Source organism: Papio anubis, chromosome 8 (genome assembly GCF_008728515.1).
Source record: "Papio anubis isolate 15944 chromosome 8, Panubis1.0, whole genome shotgun sequence".
Lineage (NCBI taxonomy): Eukaryota > Metazoa > Chordata > Mammalia > Primates > Cercopithecidae > Papio > Papio anubis.
In genome coordinates this window covers 41323004-41348542 of record NC_044983.1, presented here as the reverse complement: position 1 = coordinate 41348542, position 25539 = coordinate 41323004, and the positions used below count along the sequence as shown (strand labels likewise).

Sequence of the window (25539 nt, the reverse complement as noted above, 5' to 3'; positions counted from 1 at the left end):
ATAAAGTATAGAGAATAAGAAGTTCAGTCCTGAGTGTTAAGACTATGATAAACTTTTCTACCCGTCTCCATATACTACCACTGCCCTACTCATGACACTGGGGACAGCATATGTGGGTATGTATATCTATCTGTGTGCCTGCTGGGAGGAGATATACAACTCCTGATCAAGCCAGTAAGCAGACACAAAATGATTAGTAGCATTATTTTAAACATCATAAATTGTTTTAAACATGCTGTAACATTAAAAAAAATTTTTTTTTTTTTTTGAGACTGAGTCTTGCTCTGTCACCCAGGCTGGAGTGCAGGGGCGCAATCTTGGCTCACTGCAACCTCCGCCTCCTGGGTTCAAGCAATTCTCATGCCTCAGCCTCCAGGGTAGCTGGAATTACAGGCACCCGCCAAAAAACCTAATTTTTTTTTTTTTTTTGAGACCGAGTCTTGCTCTGTCACCAGGCCGGAGTACAGTGGCGCCATCTCGGCTCACTGCAACCTCTGCCTCCAAGGTTCAAGTGATTCTCCTGCCTCAGCCTCCTGAGTAGGTGCGACTATAGGTGCGCAATACCACGCCCAGTTAATTTTGTATTTTTAGTACAAATGGGGTTTCACCATGTTGGCCAGGATGGTCTCCATCTCCTGACCTGTGATCTGCCCATCTCGCCCTCCCAAAATGCTGGGATTACAGGTGTGAGCCACCGTGCCTGGCCTAATTTTTATATTTTTACTAGCAACAGGGATTCACCATCTTGGCCAGGCTGGTCTTGAACTCCAGACTGCAAGTGATCCACCTGCCTTGACCTCCCAAAGTGCTGGGATTACAGGTGTTAGCCACCGCGCCTGGCCTGCCAGGTTGAGGCAGGAGGATGGCTTGAGCCTAGGAGTTCGAGACCGGACTGAGCAATATAGCAAGACCTCATCCCTACAAAAATTTAAAACATTAGCCTGGTGTGTTGGCATGCACCTGTGGTTGAGCTCAGGAGGTGGAGGTTGCAGTGAGCTGAGACTGTGCCACTATACTCCATCCTGGGTGACAGAGTGAGATCTTGTCTCAAAAAAAGTAAATAAAAATAAATAAACTGCCTGCCCTTGAAAGATGGTTTAGAAATTAAAACAGGGCCGGTCGGGCGCAGTGACTCACGCCTGTAATCCCAGCACTCTGGGAGGCCAAGGCAGGCAGATCACCTGAGCTTAGGAGTTCAAGACCAGCCTAGCCAACATGGCAAAACCCTGTCTCTACTAAAAAATACAAAAATTAGCCGGGTATCATGGCGTGCGCCTGTAGTCCCAGCTACTCGGGAGACTGAGGCAGGAGAATCTTTTGAACTCGAGAGGCGGAGGTTGCAGTGAGCTGAGATTGCACCACTGCACTACAGCCTGGGTGACAAGGTGAGACTCTGTCTCAAAAAAAAAAAAAAAAAAAACCTAAAAAAACAAACAAAAAACCCCAGTGCCATTAAACAGTTTTCATTTACTAGCTTAGTAAAAAGAAGGAACTAGATTTTGGCAAACCCAATACTTAAGCAATAAATAAATATTTGTGTTATCAAACATGTTTCTTGGGGAAAATATAAAGATAACTCAAGCTGAACATGTCTTAAGTTCAGGCGCCTTGCATGCTTAAATCATTTGTATGTCTGAGTCTTCACCAGTCTGTATCAAGAAGAAATGGTTGCAGGTTTCTCCACTGTTAGACAGGAAAACTATTGGGTCATAACAATCAATTTAATGTTAAGAAAATCACAAAGACGGAGAACAAATTACGGGTTGCATGGGATTAGGGGTGGTGTGGATGTGGTTATAGAAGCAGCACAGGAAGCTGTGTGGTGACGGAATAGTTCTGGGTCTTCACTGTGGTGGTAGTTATAAGAAGCTACATATGAGACAGAGCTACACAGAACTGCACGCACTAACACAGACTGCAAGTAACCTTGGTGAAATCTGAATAAAATATGGACTGTACCAATGCCAGTTCCCTAGTTTTGATATTGTATTATAGTTATGCAAGATGTTACCACTGGAGAAACTGGGTAAAAGGTACACATAACCTCTTAGTACACGTTTTTTGCAACTCCTTGTGAATCTATAATTATTTCAAAATATAGGCCAGGTGTGGTGGCTGATGCTTGTAATTCCAGCACTTTGGGAGGCCAAGGCGGGCGGATCACCTGAGATCAGGAGTTTGATACCAGCCTGGTCAACAGGGTTAAACCCCATCTCTACAAAAATGCAAAAATTAGCTGGGTGTGGTGGCGGATGCCTGTAATCCCAGCTGCTTGGGAGGCCGAGGCAGGAGAATCACTTGAACCAGGGAGGCAAAGGTTGCAGTGAGCCGAGATTGCACCACTGCCCTCCTGCCTGGGGGACAGAGAAGACTCCATTTCAAAAACAAAAACCAAAATATAAAGTTAAAAAAATAATTTAGTGGATTACAACAAACATTTTAAAAAATAAAATGCAAACATCACTGCCTAACATAAGGGCAAAAACCTGTTCAGCTATATATATGCACACATTTAGGTGGGAAATTGGTTGCAATGTAAACTTTTTTTCTTATTGTAAGTTTTGCTTAAAGAAGCTTGTAAAATACTTAAAGGTTACTAGGAAGGAAATGGAAATGTTTCATTCTCTGAGTGTTTAGGATACAGTTAATAATGAACAATATTATCTTATTATAACTACCACATGTACTGTTCTAAGTACTTGGCATAATAACTCATTTCTGTGAGGCAGAAGCTATATTAATCCTCATTTTACAAATGGGGAAACCAAGGCAAAGGAAGGTCACAACACTTCCCCATAGACAGTAAATGGCAGAGCTATGATGTGGACACAGGCACACTGGCTCCATGCCCTTGGTCGCTATGCGTTACTAACTCATATTATGTTATGCATAGGTGCACAACTCCAGGTGAGTTCAATCTTCAATTCTACATTATTTCATTGCAGGCTACCTAAGTTTCTAAAGCTCACCGGATACATTAGACCAAAAAAATCAACAGATATTATACACATACAAATATTTAAAGATTTAACAGACGGAAAAATAAAATACCTTTAGCCTCCAATTATCTCCTACTTCAGTTTTGATTCTGTTTAGCCAATTTTCATCAAAATATGCAGGATCTCTGCAAAATAAGAAAAAGCTTACATATTAAGATCATGTAGCTATCAAGCTAAACAAAGAAAATTGAATCTTATCGCATATCATCACTTAACTGCAACATAAAAATGTATTTGACACATATCAGCCACTAAATAACTTTACATGTTAATAACAGTCAAGTTGGCCAGGTGTGGTGGATCACCCTGTAATCCCAGCACTTTGGGAGGCGGAGGTGGGTGGATCACTTGAGGTCAGGAGTTCAAGACAACACCTGGCCAACACGGTGAAACCTTGTCTCTACTAGAAATACAAAAATTAGCCTGGTGTGGTGGGACACACCTGTAATCCCAGCTACTGAGGAGGCTGAGGTGGGAGAACCCCTTGAACCCAGGAGGCAGAGGTTGCAGTGAGCCAAGATTACACCACTGCACTCCAGCCTGGGCGACAGAGTGAGACCCGGTCTCCAAAAGAAAACCAACAAAAACAACAACAACAATAACAAAAAACAGTCAAGAATCTACCATAATTGCAGATTCTCTTAAAAGTCAACTTGACTGTTAACACATAATTAATGACACATTTTTTGGTTGTTTTTTTGTTGTTGTTGTTTTGAGACAGAGTCTCGCTCTGTCACCCAAGCAGGCTGGAATGCAATGGTGCGATCTCGGCTCACTGCAACCTCTACCTCCCAGGTTTAAGCGATTCTCCTGCCTCAGTCTCCCAAGTAGCTAGGATTATAGGCCCACACCACCATGCCCGGCTAATTTTTGTATTTTTAGTAGAGACGGGGTTTTACCATGTTGGCCAGGCTGATCTTGAACTCCTGACCTCAGGTGATTCATCCACCTCGGCCTCCCAAAGTGCTGGGATTACAGGTGTAAGCCATTGCCCCTGGCCAATGACGCAGTCTTTAAACTGATAAATATATAAAGAAAGTTAAAATAAGTTTTTCAGTTAATATTTCAATGAAATCCACCACCTAATACTTCAAAGGTCACCAATAACATCACTAAATTCCGATTTATTCAAATAATATAAACTGAGAATCTATTTTCTCAGATGTAGTACTAGGCTTTGGACACATCTGAACACCACTGTTGTTTGCAAAAGACTTAAAAAATTTAAGATAAAACACCAGTATGGACAAACACATCGAAACGAGGATAGAATCTGAATATCCTTTATATTTTCCCAGGAAAATTTTCTATGGGAAAATTTCCCATATTTCTAATAAACACTAGGAAGGAAGGAAGGCAGGAAGGGAAGGAGGGAGGACAAAACTTTTCAAACTCAGCATGAGCCTCATTTTACAGGTTTTGAAATTGATCCTCTAAAAATTAAATTATTTATCTAAGACCACAGACAGAACATCTAAGTTTGTCCTGCTTGAGCAATTGCTAAGTCCAAAAATCTTTCCATAACACTACAACTGTCTCTATTCACCTCAAAAAAACAGAAAGACAATGAGACTGATAGGTAAAGAAAAAAACATATGTTTCGACTTTTACTGTAACCCATACTGATAAATACACAATCAGTATTAAATGTTATTCAAATTAGCTTAAGATGAAGCAACATGATATTCAGAATTTTTACCTATTATGAAAAAAGAAAACTGTATTTATTTTAGGTAATAAGCATGTTTTTTTAAAGTTACAACTAAGTTACCTCTATAGAAATCTGTTATGATTATTTTTGAAGCCTGTCTCATATCATTGGATAACATATTAACTTCATTATCTATTTACTTTTAAAAACAGCTTTATTGAGAAATAACCCACATGACACAATTTACCCATTTACAGTAGACAATGCATTTTAGTATAGCCAGAGTGGTACACCTATCACCACAATCTAGTCTTAGAGCACTTCCATCTTTCCAAAAAGAAACCCTATCTCCATTAGCCATCACTCCCGTTTCCCCTTCTCTCCAGCCCCTGAAAATCAATTAATCTACTTTCTGTCTCTATGAATTTGTCTATCCTGGACATTTCATATAAATAAAATCATACACTATGTGGTCTTTTGTGTCTGGCTTCTTTCAATCAGCACGTTTTCTAAGGTTTATCCATATTACAGCATGTATCAGTACTTCATTCCTTTTTGTGGCTAATTAATATTCCATTTATAGATATATCACATTTTGTTTATTCATTTATTTGCTGATGTAACTTGGGTTATTTCCACTTTGGGGCCATTATGAATAATGATGCCTTGAACACTGCTGTACTAGTTTCTGTGTGGACATTTGTTTCATTTGGGTATATGCCTAGCAGTGAAACTGATGGGTCCCATGTTTAAAATGTGAGGCAAGGCCAAACTCTTCCAAAGCAGCTATATTTTGCATCCTCACCAGCAATGTATGTTCTCTACAGCCTTGCCAACACTCATTATTGTCTGTCTTTTTAGTTATAGCCCTCCTAGTGGATGTGAAGTGGTGTCTCACGGTGGTTTTGATCTGCAATTTCCTAATGGCTAATGATGCTGAGCATCTTTACATGTACTTGTTGGCCATTGTATATCCTCTCTGGACAAAAAGCCTACTCAATTATTTGCACATTGAAAAACTGTTGCCTTTTTTATTGAATTGTAAGAGTTTTGGTTTTTTGTTTGTTTTAATATTCAGGATACCAGCCAACAGACATATGACATGTGAATATTTTCTCCCATTTTGTAGGCTGTTTTTCCACTTTCTTTTCTTTTTTTTTGGAGACAGAGTCTCACTGTGTTGCCCAGGTTGGAGTGCAGTGACACAATCTCAGCTCACTGCAACCAATTCTCCTGCCTCAGCCTCCCAAGTACCTGGAGTTACATGGCATGCACCACCATGCCCAGCTAATTTTTGTATTTTTTAGTAGAGACAGGGTTTCATCATGTTAGCCAGGCTGGTCTTGAACTCCTGACCTCACCTGACCTCAAGTGATCTGCCCACCTCAGCCTCCCAAAGTGCTGGGATTAGAGGCTTGAGCCACTGTGACCGGCCATGTCTTTCTACTTTCTTGATGGCATATTTTGCAAACAAAGTTTTTAATTTTTTTTTAAGAGATAGGTTCCCACTCTGTTGCCCAGGCTGGAGTGAAGTGGCATGATCACAGTTCACTATAACCTTGTATTCGTATTCCTGAGCTCAAGTCATCTTCCCACCTCAGCCTCCAGAGTAGCTAGTGGTAAGACATACTACCATGCCTGGATAAAATTTTTTTCTTTCTTTTCTTTTTATTATTTTTTTTTTGGAGAGATGGAGTCTCACTATGTTGCTCATGCTGGTCTCAAACTCCTGGCCTCAAGTGAGTCTCCTGCCTTGGCCTCCCAAAGTGCTGAGATTACAGGCATGAGCCACTATATCAGGTCAATGGTGTCAAATTTTGATGAGGTTCAATTTATCTATCTTGAACTTTCTGTGTCATATCTAAGAGGCTCCTGCCTAATCAAAAGTCATGAAGATTTATTGGTATGTTTTCTTTTAAGTTTTATATAACTTGGCTCTTACATTTAGGTCTATAATCCATTTGTGCATGGTGTAAGAAAGGGAGCTAACTTCATTGTTTGGCACGTGGATAATCATACTCATCTATTATTATTTTAAGCTACTTTATTTGAGGTTCTTCTGAGACCTAATACCATAAAAACCCTAGAAGAAAACCTAGGTAATACCATTCAGGACATAGGCATGGGCAAAAACTTCATGTCTAAAACACCAAAAGCAACAGCAACAAAAGCCAAAATTGACAAATGGGATCTCATTAAACTAAAGAGCTTCTGCACAGCAAAAGAAACTACCATCAGAGTGAACAGGCAACCTACAGAATTGGAGAAAAGTTTTGCAATCTACTCATCAGACAAAGGGCTAATATCCAGAACCTACAAAGAACTCAAACAAATTTACAAGAAAAAAACAAACAACTCCATTGAAAAGTGGGCAAAGGATATGAACAGACATTTCTCAAAAGAAGACATTCATACAGCCAACAGACACATGAAAAAATGCTCATCATCACTGGTCATCAGAGAAATGCAAATCAAAACCACAATGAGATACCATCTCACACCAGTTAGAATGGCGATCATTAAAAAGTCAGGAAACAACAGGTGCTGGAGAGGATGTGGAGAAATAGGAACACTTTTACACTGTTGGTGGGATCGTAAACTAGTTCAACCATTATGGAAAACAGTACGGCGATTCCTCAAGGATCTAGAACTAGAAGTACCATATGACCCAGCCATCCCATTACTGGGTATATACCCAAAGGATTATAAATCATGCTGCTATAAAGACACATGCACACGTATATTTATTGCGGCACTATTCACAAGAGCAAAGACTTGGAATCAACCCAAATGTCTATCAGTGACAGACTGGATTAAGAAAATGTGGCACATATACACCATGGAATACTATGCAGCCATAAAAAAGGATGAGTTTGTGTCCTTTCTAGGGACATGGATGCAGCTGGAAACCATCATTCTTAGCAAACTATCACAAGAACAGAAAACCAAACACCGCATGTTCTCACTCATAGGTGGGAACTGAACAATGAGATCACTTGGACTCGGGAAGGGGAACATCACACACTGGGGCCTATCACGGGGAGGGGGAAGGGGGAAGGGATTGCATTGGGCCTGATGTAAATGACGAGTTGATGGGTGATGACGAGTTGATGGGTGCAGCACACCAACATGGCACAAGTATACATATGTAACAAACCTGCATGTTATGCACATGTACCCTAGAACTTAAAGTATAATAAAAAATAAAAATAAAAATTAAAATAAAAAAAAGAAACCAATTTGAGCAAACTTATGCAAAAAAGGCAACTTACTGTAAGATCACTGATATTATGGTACTAAAGATAGCTGGGCCTCACCAAGTATTGGACAATACTCTCTGACTTTCATCTTTGTTTCTTTCTATCCATCTACACCATTTTCTCTCCATAGACCAGCCTTTTCCTATTTCTCCATAAACAATACTAAAAATGGCTGCAGGTATGTTCCAAGCCTGTATCACTTCAATCCAAGCAATTTGTTTGAAGAACAGCTGTCATTCAGTCCCAATTCTAAATCCCCAGGAAAACCTCAATGATCCAGAAAGTCTCTTTTTTCATTCCTGGTCCAATTATATGCAGCAAAAAGGATGGGGGCTGCAAGGAGGACACACAGGACTTTAGGGACCAACTGAAGTGATTTCTACTAAAACATTAAAGAGTTATAAAAATCAATTCAGAAGTCAAAAAATATTCAATATTATTTTTGATCCTTAACCTAAAAAGCTATCACTTAAAAACCACAATCATTAGCAATCAAGTATTGCTTTCCAACTAAAAAAGACTCACACATGAATCTGGTGCCCTGCAGCTGATGACCATCCAAAGCCAAAGAAAGGCATGAACCCACCAGAACCTACCACCCGAGAGGCAAGTTAGGTTCACTCAGTTGAAGGACTTAGTGTTACTCTCACCAGAAAGACCTTTACTTAAAAAAAAAAAAAAAAAAAAAAAAAAAAAAAATTTACAATGTCCAAGAAATTATGTACTCCAAGATCTCCGAGGTTATAAAACACTTCATGTACAATTTAGAGTAATACATCTTATGAATAAAAGAACTCAGAGAAGTTCAAATACAATGTTTCAAATCAGGCATCATGATACAGCCTGCTTATTCCTTAAAAGACTACCAAATCTCAAGCCTGTAATCCCAGCACTTTGGGAGGCCGAGACGGGCGGATCACGAGGTCAGGAGATCGAGACCATCCTGGCTGACACGGTGAAACCCTGTCTCTACTAAAAAATACAAAAACTTAGCTGGGCGAGGTGGCGGGCGCCTGTAGTCCCAGCTACTCGGGAGGCTGAGGCAGGAGAATGGCGTAAACCCAGGAGGTGGAGCTTGCAGTGAGCTGAGATCCGGCCACTGCACTCCAGCCTGGGCGACAGAGCGAGACTCCGTCTCAAAAAAAAAAAAAAAAAAAAGACTACCAAATCAAAACCTAAGGATCATGTCTGAGCTCAGAAGGGTAGACAATAAAATCAGTTGCTACTATCATGTACGCCATGTATGACACCAGTAACATCTGTATTAAATCAGCAACATACCAGGCATTGAACCAGGCACTGCACATTCACAAAAGCACTGCAGGGAAGGTAGGTATTATTATCCTTATAGTTAACGAACATCAGACTCAGAAATTAAGTAATTTTCCCAAGCTCAATCAGACAGTTAACTGTCAGAGTTGACAGTATAATTATTTTTGTTAAAACAGATCAGGAGAGTTCAACACATAACCAGTTCTAGTAAAACACTAAGGTCCTGTGGCTCATTACCCCCTTCATGCTCTGTAAACTAGGTCACAAGTAGAAAAAGACCAGTGTCATTCTATTACCTTCTTGTTCATGAAGGGCAGGCATTTCCTCTTATTCCTTGCTATCCTTCCCAATCCCTTGTGGCTGGCACACAGCAGCTTCTCAGTAAATTTGGTTAAAGGGACAGCACTTAAGTTTCCAATCTACTACTCAGGCAAAATACACCAAGAATGGTAGTCTTAAGCCTTCTCATATTCAATATTACTTTCCCTGGTAAATTCTGAAGCCATATAGGCAGGCATCTAGCCGTAGCTTCCATTGCCATAAGTACTTCACAATTTCAGTAATGTTTTCTAAAGATTCCTTAATTAATGGTCGCAGGCTAGAATAAAACAATATAAAGGTAACTTTCTCAAAACTCTTAAGAGATGACGGTTCTGCATAGATATGTAAATAACAAGTGGTAATCTTACTGGGGAAGCTCTTCATGAGTAAGAAGCTATTATTAGCTTCTCGTTATGTCTTAACTCCTGCTAAAAGAAAATACACAAAATCATTTCCTTAATTTGCCAGTAACACATTTACTTGTTTATAACTTTTGTACCAGTCATAGCTTAGGCTAAAGGAAAAGCCCACTAATTTTAATTCTTAGAAAAATTCCAGAAGTATATTGTCTTCTTACATCAAATGCCTTCACAGAAATTAAAAAAAAAAAATTAAATTTTACTTCTACTGCTAGAATTATTTAAGCAATGCAATCTTCTTTCTTTTCTTTCTTTTTTTTTTTTTAAGAGAGAGAATGTCTCGCTTTGTTGCCCAGGCTGGAGTGCAATGGTGTGATCTCTGCCTCGGGGGTTTAAGTGATCCTCCCACCTCAGCCTCTCTAGTAGCTGGGACTACAGGCATCCACCACCAGGCTGGGCTAATTTTTTATTTTTAGTAGAGACAGGGTTTCACCATGTTGGCCAGGCTGGTCTCGAACTCCTGACCTCAAGTGATTCACCCACCTCGGCCCAATGTAATTTTCTTAATGAAAGCAAATTAAGATGGGATCCAAAACAAACGTATTTGGTTTCATTTCTTAACCAGAGCATCTTTACTAGCAAATTTTAGTGTTTTTTACAGATACGTTGATTCTTAGGCATGACTATTTCCTAATAACCTTTTAATGACCTAAAATAATCTTGGTACTCTGCCATTAAATATGTGTTAGAGTTGACTATAATAAAATTTCACATCCATACTGACAACAAAAATTTGGCAATTTACACTAAGGCCCTAAGTCAAAATAAACAATACAGGTACATAAGGGATAGATTCCAACAGACAACTTAGTGTACTATAAAAAATATCCATTTATGAGACATTCCAGCAGGGGCCACAGCTTGACTTTCATCCTATTTTCTTTTCCCCCTTCTTGAACTTGGAAAACAAAAACCAGTGGCACTTGGAGGCACAACTTGGCACTTCTGACCTTACTCTTTCAATCAAGCATGTGGTTGTGTTATAATAAAAATTGTATTTGGTCTCTGTCCCTTATTTCCTGGCACTGATCTCCTAAACTCTTGGAATTTCCTGAGTGGAGTGTCTTTTGTAGTTCATAAGGAGCTCCTTTAAACCATACCACAGTTTGTCGGCCCCTTTATTGCTTCAGGATGGGGGCTTGTCACAGAGGAACCAACCTTATTAGAGGTTGCAACATTCAGCCCCAAAGGGAAAGGGAGGAGGTACTGGAGACTGAGTTCAATCACATGACCAATGACTTCAATCATACCTATGTAATGAGATCCCAAATAAAAACCATTAACAACAGGGTTTGGTGAGCTCCCAGGCTGATGATCACCTCAACGCGCTGGGTGGGAGGCATGCCCAGAGAGGGCAGGGAAGCTCTGCACTGCCCCCAGTTTTGTTTTTTGTCATATGCTTCTTTTACATTGGCTGTTACCAAGCTGTATCCTTTATAATAAAACTGATTGTAATTATAGTGCTTTCTGGAGTGCTGTGAGTCATTCTAACAAATTATCCAACTTAAGGGCCCTGCTCTTAAAGCCCCTGCTGGTCATGGGAACCCTTGAATCTGTGGTTGGCTGGGTAAAATACAGGTGCACTGAGGACTATTTCCAACTAGTTGTCTTTTGGCACTGGGACCTTAACTTGAATTTGTGGGGTCTGTACTGTCAACCCAAAACGAAGAGGATGAAGCACAAAATATGATTTAAAGAGTTTACCTGAGCCAAAGCAAAGACAGCTGCCGAAAACACTTAGACCCAAGTAACCTTGGATATGAGCTCCATTTGGCCTTTGTTATGTGCAGGTTTGTATTTAAAGGTTTCAAAAAAGGAGGGGTGGGTAGACAGACAGTAGGTTGATACAAAGTTGTTAGGAATTCTCACTGATTTACAGAAATAGCATTGATTAGTGACTGGCTAGACACCTTTAAGTTACAGGTGTGGATTAGACTGTCCGGTGAAGCTTTATTAGGTTAATGTACAGCTACTTGTGGCAACAGCAAGCACTTTCATGAGATGAACACACAGTGCAAAGCGGGAGTAGGATGTGACTGCTGACCCATCTTAATGTCTCTCTGGGTCTTATAATTTAAAAGGACTCATTCCTCAGATAAAAGTTCTTTTCTCAATACTTATTCTGTGTAGTTACTGTCAGAATTGAAGGATTATGCCCTTAACTTGTGAGGTCTGAGCTAACTCAGGTAATTAGGATCAGAATCCAATGGAACTACAGGGCACCTAATTGGTGTCAGAGAAAATGTTGGCAGAAAACAAGAGTGGTAAACCCTTCTTGAAAACAAAAGGCCAAAAAAAGACAAATTAGCTTTCTTTTAATTTTACAGTTAAATTGTGTAATTCCATATTCATTTATTCAACAAATATTTTCCGGACACCTACAATAGAGCAGGGTAAGAGGAGGTGGCAATATTAAAAAGGGTGGGCAGGGCAGGCTCCACTGAAAAACTTACCAATGTCGGGGGTGCTGGAAGGTGGTGAGGAGAGTGGGAAGGGAACACCTGATAGAGAGGCAGAGGATCAGCCACACCAAAGCATTTAGGCATGAGATATTTGGTGGGCCTGGGATGAGCCAGGGAGCCGCTGTGGGAAAGGATGCTGGGCGAATGAGGCCAGAGTGGTGACAAGTGGCCCACATCACTTAGGATCTCATGTACTACTGTAAGTACTTCGGTTCTTAGCCTGAGTGAAATGGGACACTAATGCAGGGTTCTCAGGAAAAAATCTGATTTTTTACTAAAGAACCACTTCAGTATCCTGGAAGTCAAATTTTAAATGTGTTACAAGGAGGTAAACATGATAAGTGTTATCAAATGACGCTGACAGGTTAGGAGAAGAACTGAGAATGGACCATTAAAGTTAGCAATGTATGGCTGGGCACGGTGGCTCATGCCTGTAATCTCAGCACTTTGAGAAGCCGAGACGGGCGGATCTCCCGAGGCCAGGAGTTTGAGACCAGCCTGGCCAACATGGTGAAACCCCTAAAACACGGTGAAACTCTACTAAAAATACAAAAATTAGCTGGGCATGGTGGCGGGCACCTGTAATCCCAGCTAACCGGGAGGCTGAGGCAGGAGAATCACTTGAACCCGGGAAGTGGAGGTTGCAGTGAGCCGAAATCGTGGCAATGCTCTCCGGCCTGGGTGACAAGAGCAAGACGCTGTCTTCAAAAAAAAAAAAAAAAGCAATATATACATCATGGTAGCCCTGACAAGTGCAGGTTTTTTGGGCCTTGTTTTGTTTTGAGACAGAATCCAGCTCTGTTGCCCAGCCTGGAGTGCAGTAGCACAATCCGACTTCTAGACTCAGTGATCCTCCTGCCTCAGCCTCCCAGGCATGGGAAGTTAGGACTATAAGCATGCGCCATCATGCCCAGCTAATTATACTTTTGTAGAGACTGAGGAAAGCGAAAATCACCTGGTGACCACTGGACAGACCCTGGAGACAAAAACTTCTCATCTGAGGAATTTAGAAGGGAGCAAAGCCCACCCAGTGACTAACAGGCCACCAGGAGGCAAAACTCCTTATCTGGGGAAAATTAGAAGAAATCAAACTTTCCTGGTATCTAAAGTCGGCATCTAGTTCCTGGCCTCTTCCAACTTTTATAAGTAATTTCTATACATCTCTGGAATGCCATACTGAAACTCAAGTGATGGGATTTCGGGTGCCCATGTTGGCCAGGCTGATCTTGAACTCCTGACCTCAAGTGATCCGCCCATCTCCACCTCCCAAAGTGCTGGGATTACAGGCATGAGCCACAGTGCCCAGTGGAGAAATATTTTTAAAGATAAAAGAAATAACAGTTTGCTTCTATGCTTAAGGATATGATCCAGTAGAGGAGGGACAACTGATGATGCAGGAAAGAGGGGAGAACTGGTAAAGAGATGATTTTGAGTAGATTTAACCACAGTTGTGGTACTGTCAAACAAATACAAAGAAATACGAGAAGACCCAAGGAACTAAAAATGTGTACAAAGAGCGAATACGATTGGCCATGGAATCTCAACTGACTAAGAGGAAAGAGACAGAACAGCATACAGGTGAAGAGCCATGTTGAAGTCCCATCAGTGCTAGAGAACTGAAGAATTCTTGGCATCTTGGTACCAGAGCAAGTGACAGGGAATGACAGGAAGTAGTGATCAAATAGAGGTAAATAGAAAACTGAGATTGTTGAGGGATTACATATTATTCATAATTATAGGGTATAGGGCATAATCATGGGAATGAGTAGGTGAAGATGGAAGTTGGGTGGAAGACAAGATTAATGGAGAACAGCTCAAGAAACAGAGGCAACAATATGAAAAATCATCTAAGTGCATACTTAAATCACTAAGAGTTTAGACAAGAGTACTATATCCATCCAAATTGTTGGGAAATGAGGGAGAATTACAGTAACAATGAAGGGCAGAGAATGTTGTCACAAGATTCAAAATTATAGGGCTTTAGGAAAAATGAAGGTGTGGCTAGAAGCAGTATGGAGAAGCACCACCATGAGTTTCCTGGTATATGAAGCCTGTGGGAGAAACAACAGCCATCACTTGAGAAGTCTGACAAAGTAGTCCTGTTAGGAGAGAACCAAATTTCTTTCAGATCAAGGTAAAGGGAACCAAAGTTGAATCAGGGCAAAGCATTCACTGTATTTCTGGCATATGTACTGTGTAGGTTCACCAAGAACTAACTACAAGTTCTACAGCATCAACAATGAATTTAAATTCTTTTTTTTTTTTTAATGACTGGCAAAGGAAACATCATTAATCATTATTGAAATGAAAATTAAAACCACTAGACAGCCACTAGAATGGCTAAAATGAAAAGACTGACCTTAGCAAGTGGTGGTGAGACTGTGGAGCAACAGGAATCCTCATACACTGTTGATGTAAACGTAAATGTCACACTGGCTTTGGAAACAGTTTGGCAGTTTCTTGAATATTAAGCATAGACCTACCATATAATCCAGCCACTCCTCTCCTAGGTGGAACAGAATACACCCAAGGGAAATTGAAGCATATGTTCATACAAAGAATTGTACACTAATGTTCACAGCACCTTTATTTGTAATAGCCCCACTGGAAATAACCCACATGTTCATCAACAGATGAATGGATATGTAAATCGTGGTATATCCATACAATGGGAAATGTACGAACTATTAATACAGATAACAACATGAATCACAAAATTATACCACATGAAAGAAGTCACATTTCTTCCCTCAAAACACACTGAGTCCATTTATATAAAATTTAGAAAATGCAAATTAATCTATAATGACAGAAAGCAGAGCAGTGTTTGCTTGGGGATGGGAAAGAGGGTAGCAGGAAAGAAGGGGTTACAATGGGACATGAGGACACTTTTAGAAGTGATGAATGCCTTCATTGCCTTGCTTGTGGGGATAGCTTCACAGGCATATACACAGGTCAAAATTTATCAAATTGTATACTTACTATGCAGACAGTAGATAAAAAGATTAGGGCTTCCCGGGTTTGGGGAGAGGGATAAATAGGTGGAATACACAGGATATTTATGGCCGAGAAACTATTCTGTAATACTACAACGGTAGATATATAAAACACATTTGTCAAAATCTATAGGATGTACAACACCAAGAGTGAACACTAATGTTCACGATGGCCTTTGAGCAGTATTGATGTGCCAGTGTTGGTTTATCTATTGTAACAAATATACCACTGTGGTGGGGGAAGGCAGTGTGTGGTGGGCAAGGGGGATGTAGGAACTCACTGTATTTTCTTGCTCATATTTTAAAAACTTTTTAAACATTGTAAAATATACACAACATAAAATTTACCATTTTAACCATTTTTAAGTGCACAGTTCAGTGGTATCAAATACATTCACACTGTTGCACAACCATCACCACCACCCACCTCCAGAACCTTTTCACCATCCCATACTGAACTCTTTTCCACTCAATTTTGCTCTGAAGGTAAAACAGCTCTTAAAAAGTCTATCAATTTTTAAAAACCTAAGTAGGGGACATGAATCTGCATAGACAAAAAGAATGAGAGAGATGTCAAGAGCAATAAAATTCTGAAAGCTGTAAAGCAGATAAAACAACTTAAAAGACCAAACAGATATAAAAACTTGCATTAACAAAAAGCATACTTAGATCCATTCACATTTCAAATTTCTCCTAAAACTACAAAATGATGTCTCACTTGTCAGCTCAGACAAAATGAAAAGGACTGATGTTTCCAGTAAAATCCTCTTTTTGGCACCCACACTCACCTGGCTTTCCTCCTACCCCTCTGGCCGCTCTGCCAGTTGCTCCTCTACCCAACAATTAAAGGCCAAAGTTCAAGGCTCAGGGGACAGATTTTTTCCTTCTTGCCCAATATTCTCCCCTAAAGTGATTTAATCCACACTTACAGCTTCAATTAAGAGATAGCCAAAGAGATATCTCCAGTTCGGATTCCTGTTCTGAACTCTAGACTGTCAACTTCACATTTCCTCTTGATTTTTCAATACCATTCGGATTTGATGTCCCCCAAACTACACTCATGACACATTCAGCTTCCTTCCACAGCAGATCTTCTTTCAGTTTTCCAATATCAATGGTTTATACCCTCTGCAGTGTATTTGCTTAAGTTAAAAACCTGAACGTCAACTCCCTCCATACCAACCATCAAAATATGCTGATTTTATATACCATTTTGAGTCCACCCAATTGTCTTCATATTCTTCAGCACCTCCTAGTCTAAGGTACCACTATCTCCCTTCCAAAGTATTACAAATTTCTTCCTAACTAATTATCCCTCATCACCCTGGCCTCTTCCAATTAATTTTATACCTGCAGCCAGAATATTTTTCAAAATGTAAATGCAATTCGTTAATCCCCCCAACCGCCAAAGCCTTCAACTGCTTCTTATAGCCCTTAGATTATGTCTTTTTTTTTTTTTTTTTTGAGACGCAGTTTCGCTCTGTTGCCCAGGCTGGAGTGCAATGGCACAATCTCGGCTCACTGCAAACTCCACTTCCCCGGTTCAAGCTATTCTCCTGCCTCAGCCTCCCTAGTAGCTGGGATTACAAGCGCGCGCCACCACGCCCGGCTAATTTTTTTACTTTTGTAGAGACGGAGGTTCACCATGTTGGTCAGGCTGGTCTTGATCTCCTGACCTTAGGTGATACACCCACCTTGGCCTCCCAAAGTGCTGGGATTATAGGCATGAGCCACAGTGCCCAGCCTCTTATAGCCCTTAGAAAAAAGACACGGCTCTGCATGGTCTGGCTCCATCTACCTTTTCATTCTGATCTGCACAACGCTCACCCTCTGTGCAGTAAACACTCGCACCTTTCCTTTCCATAGCAGTGCTCACCATATTCCACCATCCTGCAGGGTCTTTGAGTAAGTTCTTCCCTCCATGAAGGTATCGGTGACTTTTAGATTTAAATTACCTTTACTTTCTCAGGTAAAATGTTCACGACCTCCTAAACTAAGCTAAAAATATACCCTGTGTAAACTTTCATAACATTGTACCCTTCTCTGTACCACTTGTTACAACAGCAGTTTTGTTCTCATAGTTAATTAAAATGTTTTCCCCACTTATGAACCTCCTGAGGGTGGACACCATGTCTATGTGGCTGGTAGTTTTATCAGGGATGCTGGACACAAAGTAGCCATTCAATAAATATCAAATTGACAAAGAAGGAATCAATGTTGGTGATGCTGTATATATCATACAACTATTTAAAATAGATACTGTGTAACAATATGGATAAATCTCACAGACATTATGTTGAATTTAAGACAAACACGAGAGTACATACTGTATGATTCTACTTACAAGACATTCAAGAACAGGCAAAACTAATTAATGGCAGGGAAGTCAGAATCATGGCTATCTTTGGCATAGAGGTATTGAGTAGGGAGGAGCTGGAAATGTTCTGTATCTCAATCTGAGTAGAGGTTATAGGAGATATGCAAAACATACATGCAAAATTATCACTCTTTGTAGAATACTTTTCTGTGTGTGCCATATCTCAACAAAAGGAAAAAAAAAAAAGGAAAGCATTCTAAGAAGAAAGAAAGATTGAAAACTGAGTATTGATAAGAAATATGCCTATAAGACTTTGGTAAATGAAAAGACCACTTTGCGGAACACAATGTATATCTTGTTTATTTCAATTCATGAAAAAAATTTTTCAAAATTTACATTGACAAACTGTATTTATGGGTACAAACTGATATTATGATATATGTATACAATGTGGACTTATTAAATCAAGCTAATTAATATCCATTGCCTCAAATTTTTGTTTTATGGTGAGAACATTTGAAATCTGCTCCCTCAGAATTTCGAAATATACATTATTAACAACTATGGTCACCATGCTTTACAATAAATCCCAAAAAACTGTATTCCTCCTCTGTGTATTCCACAGAGGAAACTCTGTGCCCTCTATCATCTCCCCATTCCCCTCGCCCCCCTGCCTCTGGTAAACACCATTCTATTCTCTGCTTCTATGAGTTCAATTGTTTTAGATTCCACATAAGTAAAGACTTATTTGTCTTTCTGTGCCTGGCTTAGTTCACTTAGCACAATGTCCTTCAGGTTTGTCCATGTTGTCGAAAATGACAGAATTTCCTTCTTTGGGAGCATGGGCACGTTGGCTTATGCCTTTAATCTCAGCACTTTGACAGGCCAAGGCAGGAGGACTGCTTGAGCCCAGGAGTTCAAGACCAGCCTGGGCCACACAGTGAGACCCCATCTCTACCAAAAAAAAAAAAAAAAAAAAAAAAAAAAAAAAGGCTGAGTGTGTGCATGCCTGTGCTCCCAGAAGCTACTAGGAAGGCTACAGTGGGAGCATCATCTGAGCCTGGGAGTTTGAGGTTGCAGTGAGCCCTGGTCAATCTACTTCACTCCAGTCTGGGTGATAGAGTGAGACCCTGTCTCGATCAATCGATGAATAAAGGCTGAACAGTATTTCATTGTGCACATATACACCACATCTTTTTTATCCATCCATTAGCTAATCGGCACTTATGTTGCTTCCATAAATTGGGTACCTTGAATAATACTGCAAGAAATGTGGAAGTGCAGGTATCTCTTCAACATACCAGTTTCAAATCCTTTGGCTATATACACAAAAGCAGGATTGCTGGATCATATGGTAATTCTATTTTTAGCTTTTTGTACAGTTTTCCATAATGGCTGTACTAATTTACATTCCCAACAACAATGCATAAGGGTTCCCTCTGCTCCACATCCTCACCAACACTTATCTTTCACCTTTTTGATAATAGCCATTCTGATAGGTGTGAGGTGACAGCTCATTGTGGTTTTAATTTATATTTCCCTGGTGATCAGTGATGAGCATTTTTTCATATGCCTGTTAACCAGCTGTATATCTTCTTTTGAAGATGTTTATTCAGGTCCTTCATGCTTTTTAAATTCAGTTATCTGTTCTCTTGATATTCAGTTGCTTAAGTTCCTTATACAGACTGGATAGAAACCTCTTATTAGATGTATGGCTTGCAAATATTTTCTCCAATCTGTAGTTTGTCTCTTCACTCTGTTGCTTGTTTCCTTTATCATGCAAAAGTTTTTAGTTTGATGTAATCCCATCTGTCTATTTTTGCTGTTGTTACCTGTTTTGGGGTCAAATTCAAAAAATCATCTCCCAGACCAATATGAAGAAGCTTTCCCCCTATGTTTCCTTCCATTCGTTTTTCAAATTCAGGAGGTATGTTTAAGTCTTTAATTCATTCTGAATTGATTTTTGCATGTGGGGTGAGATAAGGGTCTAACTTTATTCTTCTGCATATGGATATCTACTTTTCCCAACACCCTTTACAGAAGAGACTTGTCCTTTCCTCATTGGGTGTTTGTGGCACCTTTGTGGAAAATCAACTGACTATAGATGTATCAGTTCACTTCTGGAATTTCTATACTGTTCCACTGGTCAATGTGTCTATTTTTATGCCAGCACTGTGTTGTTTCAAATACCACAGCTTTGCAATAGAGTTTAAAATCGGGTAGTGAGATTTCTCCAGCTTTGTTCTTTTTGCTCATGATTGCTTTGGCTATTTGGGGTCTTTTGCCATTTCATATGAATTTTAGGTTTGTTCCTTATTTCTGTGAAAAAGGTTATTGGAATTTTTATAGGGAATGCATTGAATCTGCAGATCACTTTGGGTAGTATGGACAGTTTTTTTTTTTTAATACTTTAAGTTCTAGGGTACATGTGCACAACATGCAGGTTTGTTACATATGTATGCATGTGCCATGTTGGTGCGCTGCACCCATCAACTCATCAGTACCCATCAACTCATCATTCACATCAGGTATAACTCCCAATGCCATCCCTCCCCGCTCCCACCTCCCCACAATAGGCCCCGGTGTGTGATGTTCCCCTTCCGTGTCCAAGTGATCTCATTGTTCAATTCCCACCTATAAGTGAGAACATGCAGTGTTTGGTTTTCTGTTCTTGTGATAGTTTTCTGAGAATGATGGTTTCCAGGTTCATCCGTGTCCCTAGAAAGGACAGGAACTCATCCTTTTTTATGGCTGCACAGTATTCCATGGTGTGTATGTGCCACATTTTCTTAATCCAGTCTGTCACTGATGGACATTTGGGTTGATTCCAAGTCTTTGCTCTTGTGAATAGTGCCACAATAAACATACGTGTGCATGTGTCTTTATAGCAGCATGATTTATAATCCTTTGGGTATATACCCAGTAATGGGATGGCTGGGTCATATGGTATTTCTAGTTCTAGATCCTTGAGGAATTGCTGTACTGTTTTCCATAATGGTTGAACTAGTTTACAATCCCACCAACAGTGTAAAAGTGTTCCCATTTCTCCACATCCTCTCCAGTACCCGTTGTTTCCTGACTTTTTAATGATCGCCATTCTAACTGGTGTGAGATGGTATCTCATTGTGGTTTTGATTTGCATTTCTCTGATGGCCAGTGATGATGAGCATTTTTTCATGTGTCTGTTGGCTGTATGAATGTCTTCTTTTGAGAAATCTCTGTTCATATCCTTTGCCCACTTTTTGATGGGGTTGTTTTTATCTTGTAAATTTGGTTGAGTTATTTGTAGGTTCTGGATATTAGCCCTTTGTCAGATGAGTAGATTGCAAAAATTTTCTCCCATTCTGTAGGTTGCCTGTTCACTCTGATGGTAGTTTCTTTTGCTGTGTAGAAGCTCTTTAGTTTAATGAGATCCCATTTGTCAATTTTGGCTTTTGTTGCATTGCTTTTGGTGTTTTAGACATGAAGTCCTTGCCCATGCCTATGTCCTGAATGGTATTACCTAGGTTTTCTTCTAGGGTTTTTATGGTATTAGGTCTAACATTTAAGTCTCTAATCCATCTTGAATTAATTTTTGTATAAGGAGTAAGGAAAGGATCCAGTTTCAGCTATCTACTTATGGCTAGCCAATTTTCCCAGCACCATTTATTAAACAGAGAATCCTTTCCCCATTTCTTGTTTTTGTCAGGTTTGTCAAAGATCAGATGGCTGTAGATGTGTGGTATTATTTCTAAGGGCTCTGTTCTGTTCCATTGGTCTATATCTCTGTTTTGGTACCAGTACCATGCTGTTTTGGTTACTGTAGCCTTGTAGTATAGTTTGAAGTCAGGTAGTACGATGCCTCCAGCTTTGTTCTTTTGACTTAGGATTGTCTTGGCAATGCGGGCTCTTTTTTGGTTCCATATGAACTTTAAAGCAGTTTTTTCCAATTCTGTGAAGAAACTCATTGGTCGCTTGATGGGGATGGCATTGAATCTATAAATTACCTTGGGCAGTATGCCCATTTTCACAATATTGATTCTTCCTATCCATGAGCATGGTATGTTCTTCCATTTGTTTGTGTCCTCTTTTATTTCACTGAGCAGTGGTTTGTAGTTCTCCTTGAAGAGGTCCTTTACATCCCTTGTAAGTTGGATTCCTAGGTATTTTATTCTCTTTGAAGCTATTGTGAATGGAAGTTCATTCATGATTTGGCTCTCTGTTTGTCTGTTACTGGTGTGTAAGAATGCCTGTGATCTTTGCACATTGATTTTGTATCCTGAGACTTTGCTGAAGTTGCTTATCAGCTTAAGGAGATTTTGGGCTGAGACGATAGGGTTTTCTAAATAGACAATGATGTCATCTGCAAACAGGGACAATTTGACTTCTTCTTTTCCTAACTGAATACCCTTGATTTCTTTCTCTTGCCTGATTGCCCTAGCCAGAACTTCCAACACTATGTTGAATAGGAGTGGTGAGAGAGGGCATCCCTGTCTTGCGCCAGCTTTCAAAGGGAATGCTTCCAGTTTTTGCCCATTCAGTATGATATTGGCTGTGGGTTTGTCATAAATAGCTCTTATTATTTTGAGATACGTTCCTTCAATACCGAATTTATTGAGAGTTTTTAGCATGAAGGGCTGTAGTATGGACATTTTAACAATAATTCTAATTTATGAACACAGAGTATCTTTCCTTTATTGGAGACTTCAACTTCTTTCATCAATGTTTTATAGTTTTCAATGTACGGATCTTTCACCTTGTTGGTTAAATGTATTCCTAAGTATTATATTTTACTTGGTAGCTACTATAAAAGGGATTGTTTTCTTGATTTCTTTTTCAGATAGTTTGTTGTTAGTACTTAGAAACACTACTGATTTTTGTAGGTTGATTTTGTATACTGCAACTTTACTATATTCATTTACCAGGTCTAACAGTTTTTTCTGGAGTCTTTGTGGCTTTTTGTATGTAATGTCACATTGTCAGGAAACAGTGACAATTTCATGTCTTTCTTTCCTGTTTAGACACCTTTTACTTTTTAATTTTATTTTACTTTATTTTGCCTCATTGCTCTGGTAAAGAGTGTTGAACAGAAGTGGCAGAGTCGACATCCTTGTCTGGTTCCTGAAATCTTGTTTTGATGAAACAATATATATATATACTTTCTTCCTTCTGGTTTCTCTAAGTGATAAAGATCCTACTCAAACTAGCTTAGGCAAAAAAAAAAAAATCATGTATTGACCTATACCTGTAAAGTTCACTGAGCTAAGCCCACACGATCAAATAATTTTTATCAAGAACTTCTAGAGTGAAACTCTCCAGACAATGGGAAGGCTAAAATTAGGGCACCACTCAGAGGGGACCATGAAAATGACAAAATTACTCTTCTCAGAGTGCTCAAACCAGGGCAGGACAGGTTTCCAACGAGCCTTTTTTTTTTTTTTTTTGAGACGGAGTCTTGCTTTGTCGCCCAGGCTGGAGTGCAATGATGCCATCTCGGCTCACTGCAAGCTCCGCCTCCTGGGTTCATGCCACTCTCCTGCCTCAGCCTCCCCAGTAGCTGGGACTATAGGCTTCCGCCACCATGCCCAGCTAATTTTTTTTTTTTTGTATTTTTAGTAGAGACGGGGTTTCACTGTGTTAGCCAGGATGGTCTTGATCTCCTGACCTCGTGATCCGCCTGCCTCGGCCTCCCAAAGTGCTGGGATTACAGGTGTGAGCCATCGCGCCCGGCCCCAACGAGCCTTCTTGAGCTTCATTAAAAAACCTGTGTGCCTATATATCTGGAAAAATGTACCATGCGCTTTAAGTCAGAAAAGAAAGTAAAAACAAGCTATAGAGTTCAAACATGAGTCCCCAGTTCTAAAGGCAAAGAGACAGATAATCTGAAATGTTGGCATCTGAGCTCTATGGCAACTCTATGTAGCTAATTGCAAAGTATACCAATAATTCACTTAATAATGACACTGATTTTCAACAGAAATGCGGAGCAACCCAGCTAGTGATATGTAAATCTTTTTAAAACATCAGGCTGACAAGTGTTCATGGCTTCAAAGTATAAAAGTATCAGCAAATTACAACAAACCCAATGACTTCTTAAATTCACACATAATCCTTTATTTTAAAAAATTCCTAGGTCAAAAGTTGATAGTCATATAATACCAATTTCATAACTATTATGTTTTCAAAGTACTTAGAAGAATTGGGTATGTTTTATATATCCCAAACAAATACGCCTTCCTTTAGTCACTCAACAAACATAAGCACCCACAATGCATATTAAACTAGGAGGAACTGCTGATTTTGATAATTTTTACCTATAAAGAAGAGCAATTTCATATGGTTCAACATGAAACCAGGCATTTGCCTGCTGCTTGTATACAACAGTGAAAACAAATTCCCTGGCTCCATGTAGAGTTTACATTCTGTGTGTATGTGTTTGGAGATATTGGGGCATATAAATGAACAACCAAATATATGGTATATCAGATGGTGTTACAAACTTGAAAGAAGAACACAAAAGCTTAAGGGGGATAGGAAGTATAAGGGAATTGTCATTGCCATTTTATGTGGCTACTCAGGGCAGGTGTCACTGATGCGATGATATTTCAGCAAAATCCTAAAGAAAAATGGAGTAAGCATCTTAGATAACCCTTTAACAGCAAAATCTGGCTACTAACAAGAAAATTTCTGCCAAGTTTATGCCAAAAAATAGAAGAACAAATAATTCTGCTAAAACCATTAGAGTACTAAAACAATTACAGCCCTTATTAAACTTGCAACCCAATCTATCCCTAACAAGTACATTCCATCAAAACTAGTGCTGCTGCCACCTACAACTCTTACTTTACACATGTTTCATGTAAGTACTTTATTTTTTAATCCATGTTTTCAAACTAATAAATATCCATGTGTAAGAATATACATAAAGATAAGCAATTTATTCTTACATCTTTTGAAGAACCTGGGCCATCACAACCCCATTCGTTAAGTCTTCCACGGTCTGCCATGGTGCATCCACGTTAAATGTCTGGATCTGAAGGGAAAAAAAGGGGGTGGGAAGAGATTCTGTGGTTACCTATGTAGAAAATTTCTTAGGCTTTTTTTTTTTTTCTTTGAGACAGAGTCTAGCCCCATCACCCAGGCTGGAGTGCAATGGCCCGATCTCGGCTCACTGCAACCTCCACCTCCCAGGCTCAAGTGATTCGCCTGCCTCAGCCTCCCAAGTAGCTGGAATTACAGGAACACGCCACCACGCCCTGCTAATTTTCTATATCTTTAGTAGAGACGTAATTTCACCATGTTGGCCAGGCTGGTCTTGTACTCCTGACCTCAGGTGATCTGCCCGCCTCGGCCTCCTGAAGTGCTGGGATTACAGGCGTGAGCCACAGCACCTAGCTGAAAATTTCTTAGGCTTTTTTTTTGGGTGATTATCTCATATTAGGAATTGGAATACATTTCAAAAAGAAGTCTTAATTGGAAACTTTTGCCTTTAAGGGAAATGTCCTGCCAAGTATTACCGTAATTTTTCCCCATCGGTAAAAGAGAAATCGTGGTGGATACTGGGTGGCTTTCCAGCATCCATTCTACTCACACAATATCAATCTACAAAAATCACAGCACCTTCATCCCCTCTACCAGTGACTGACTCAGGGACACACAGGGAAAAGACAATTTGAACTAAAGAGAGATAAGGAGATGCTTCTGAGAAAGAAAAGCCAATCTCCTGTTGATTTAAGTATGCTGCCTCCATTACTGTGAACAGTCATCTCATGACTACAAAGGCAATCATCTTAAGATTAGGCCAATGCAGTGAAAGGCAGAGAGAAGAACTAGAAAGAACTACATCCCCTCCACCATGGCCCC

The 25539-nt window shown here is 39.8% G+C and overlaps 1 protein-coding gene across 4 annotated transcripts in view; it reads right to left on the bottom strand.

Moving 5' to 3' along the window:
- HOOK3 (hook microtubule tethering protein 3) overlaps positions 1-25539 on the bottom strand; it is a 126435-nt gene that overhangs the window by 92540 nt on the left and 8356 nt on the right. For all 4 annotated transcript variants that reach the window (XM_031669529.1, XM_031669528.1, XM_031669531.1 and 1 more), the window contains exons 2-3: positions 24624-24709; positions 3052-3124 (exon numbers count right to left, since the gene is read on the bottom strand). In XM_031669529.1, the coding sequence (XP_031525389.1) occupies positions 3052-3124; positions 24624-24709 (159 nt within the window). The remainder of the gene's footprint in view (positions 1-3051; positions 3125-24623; positions 24710-25539) is intronic.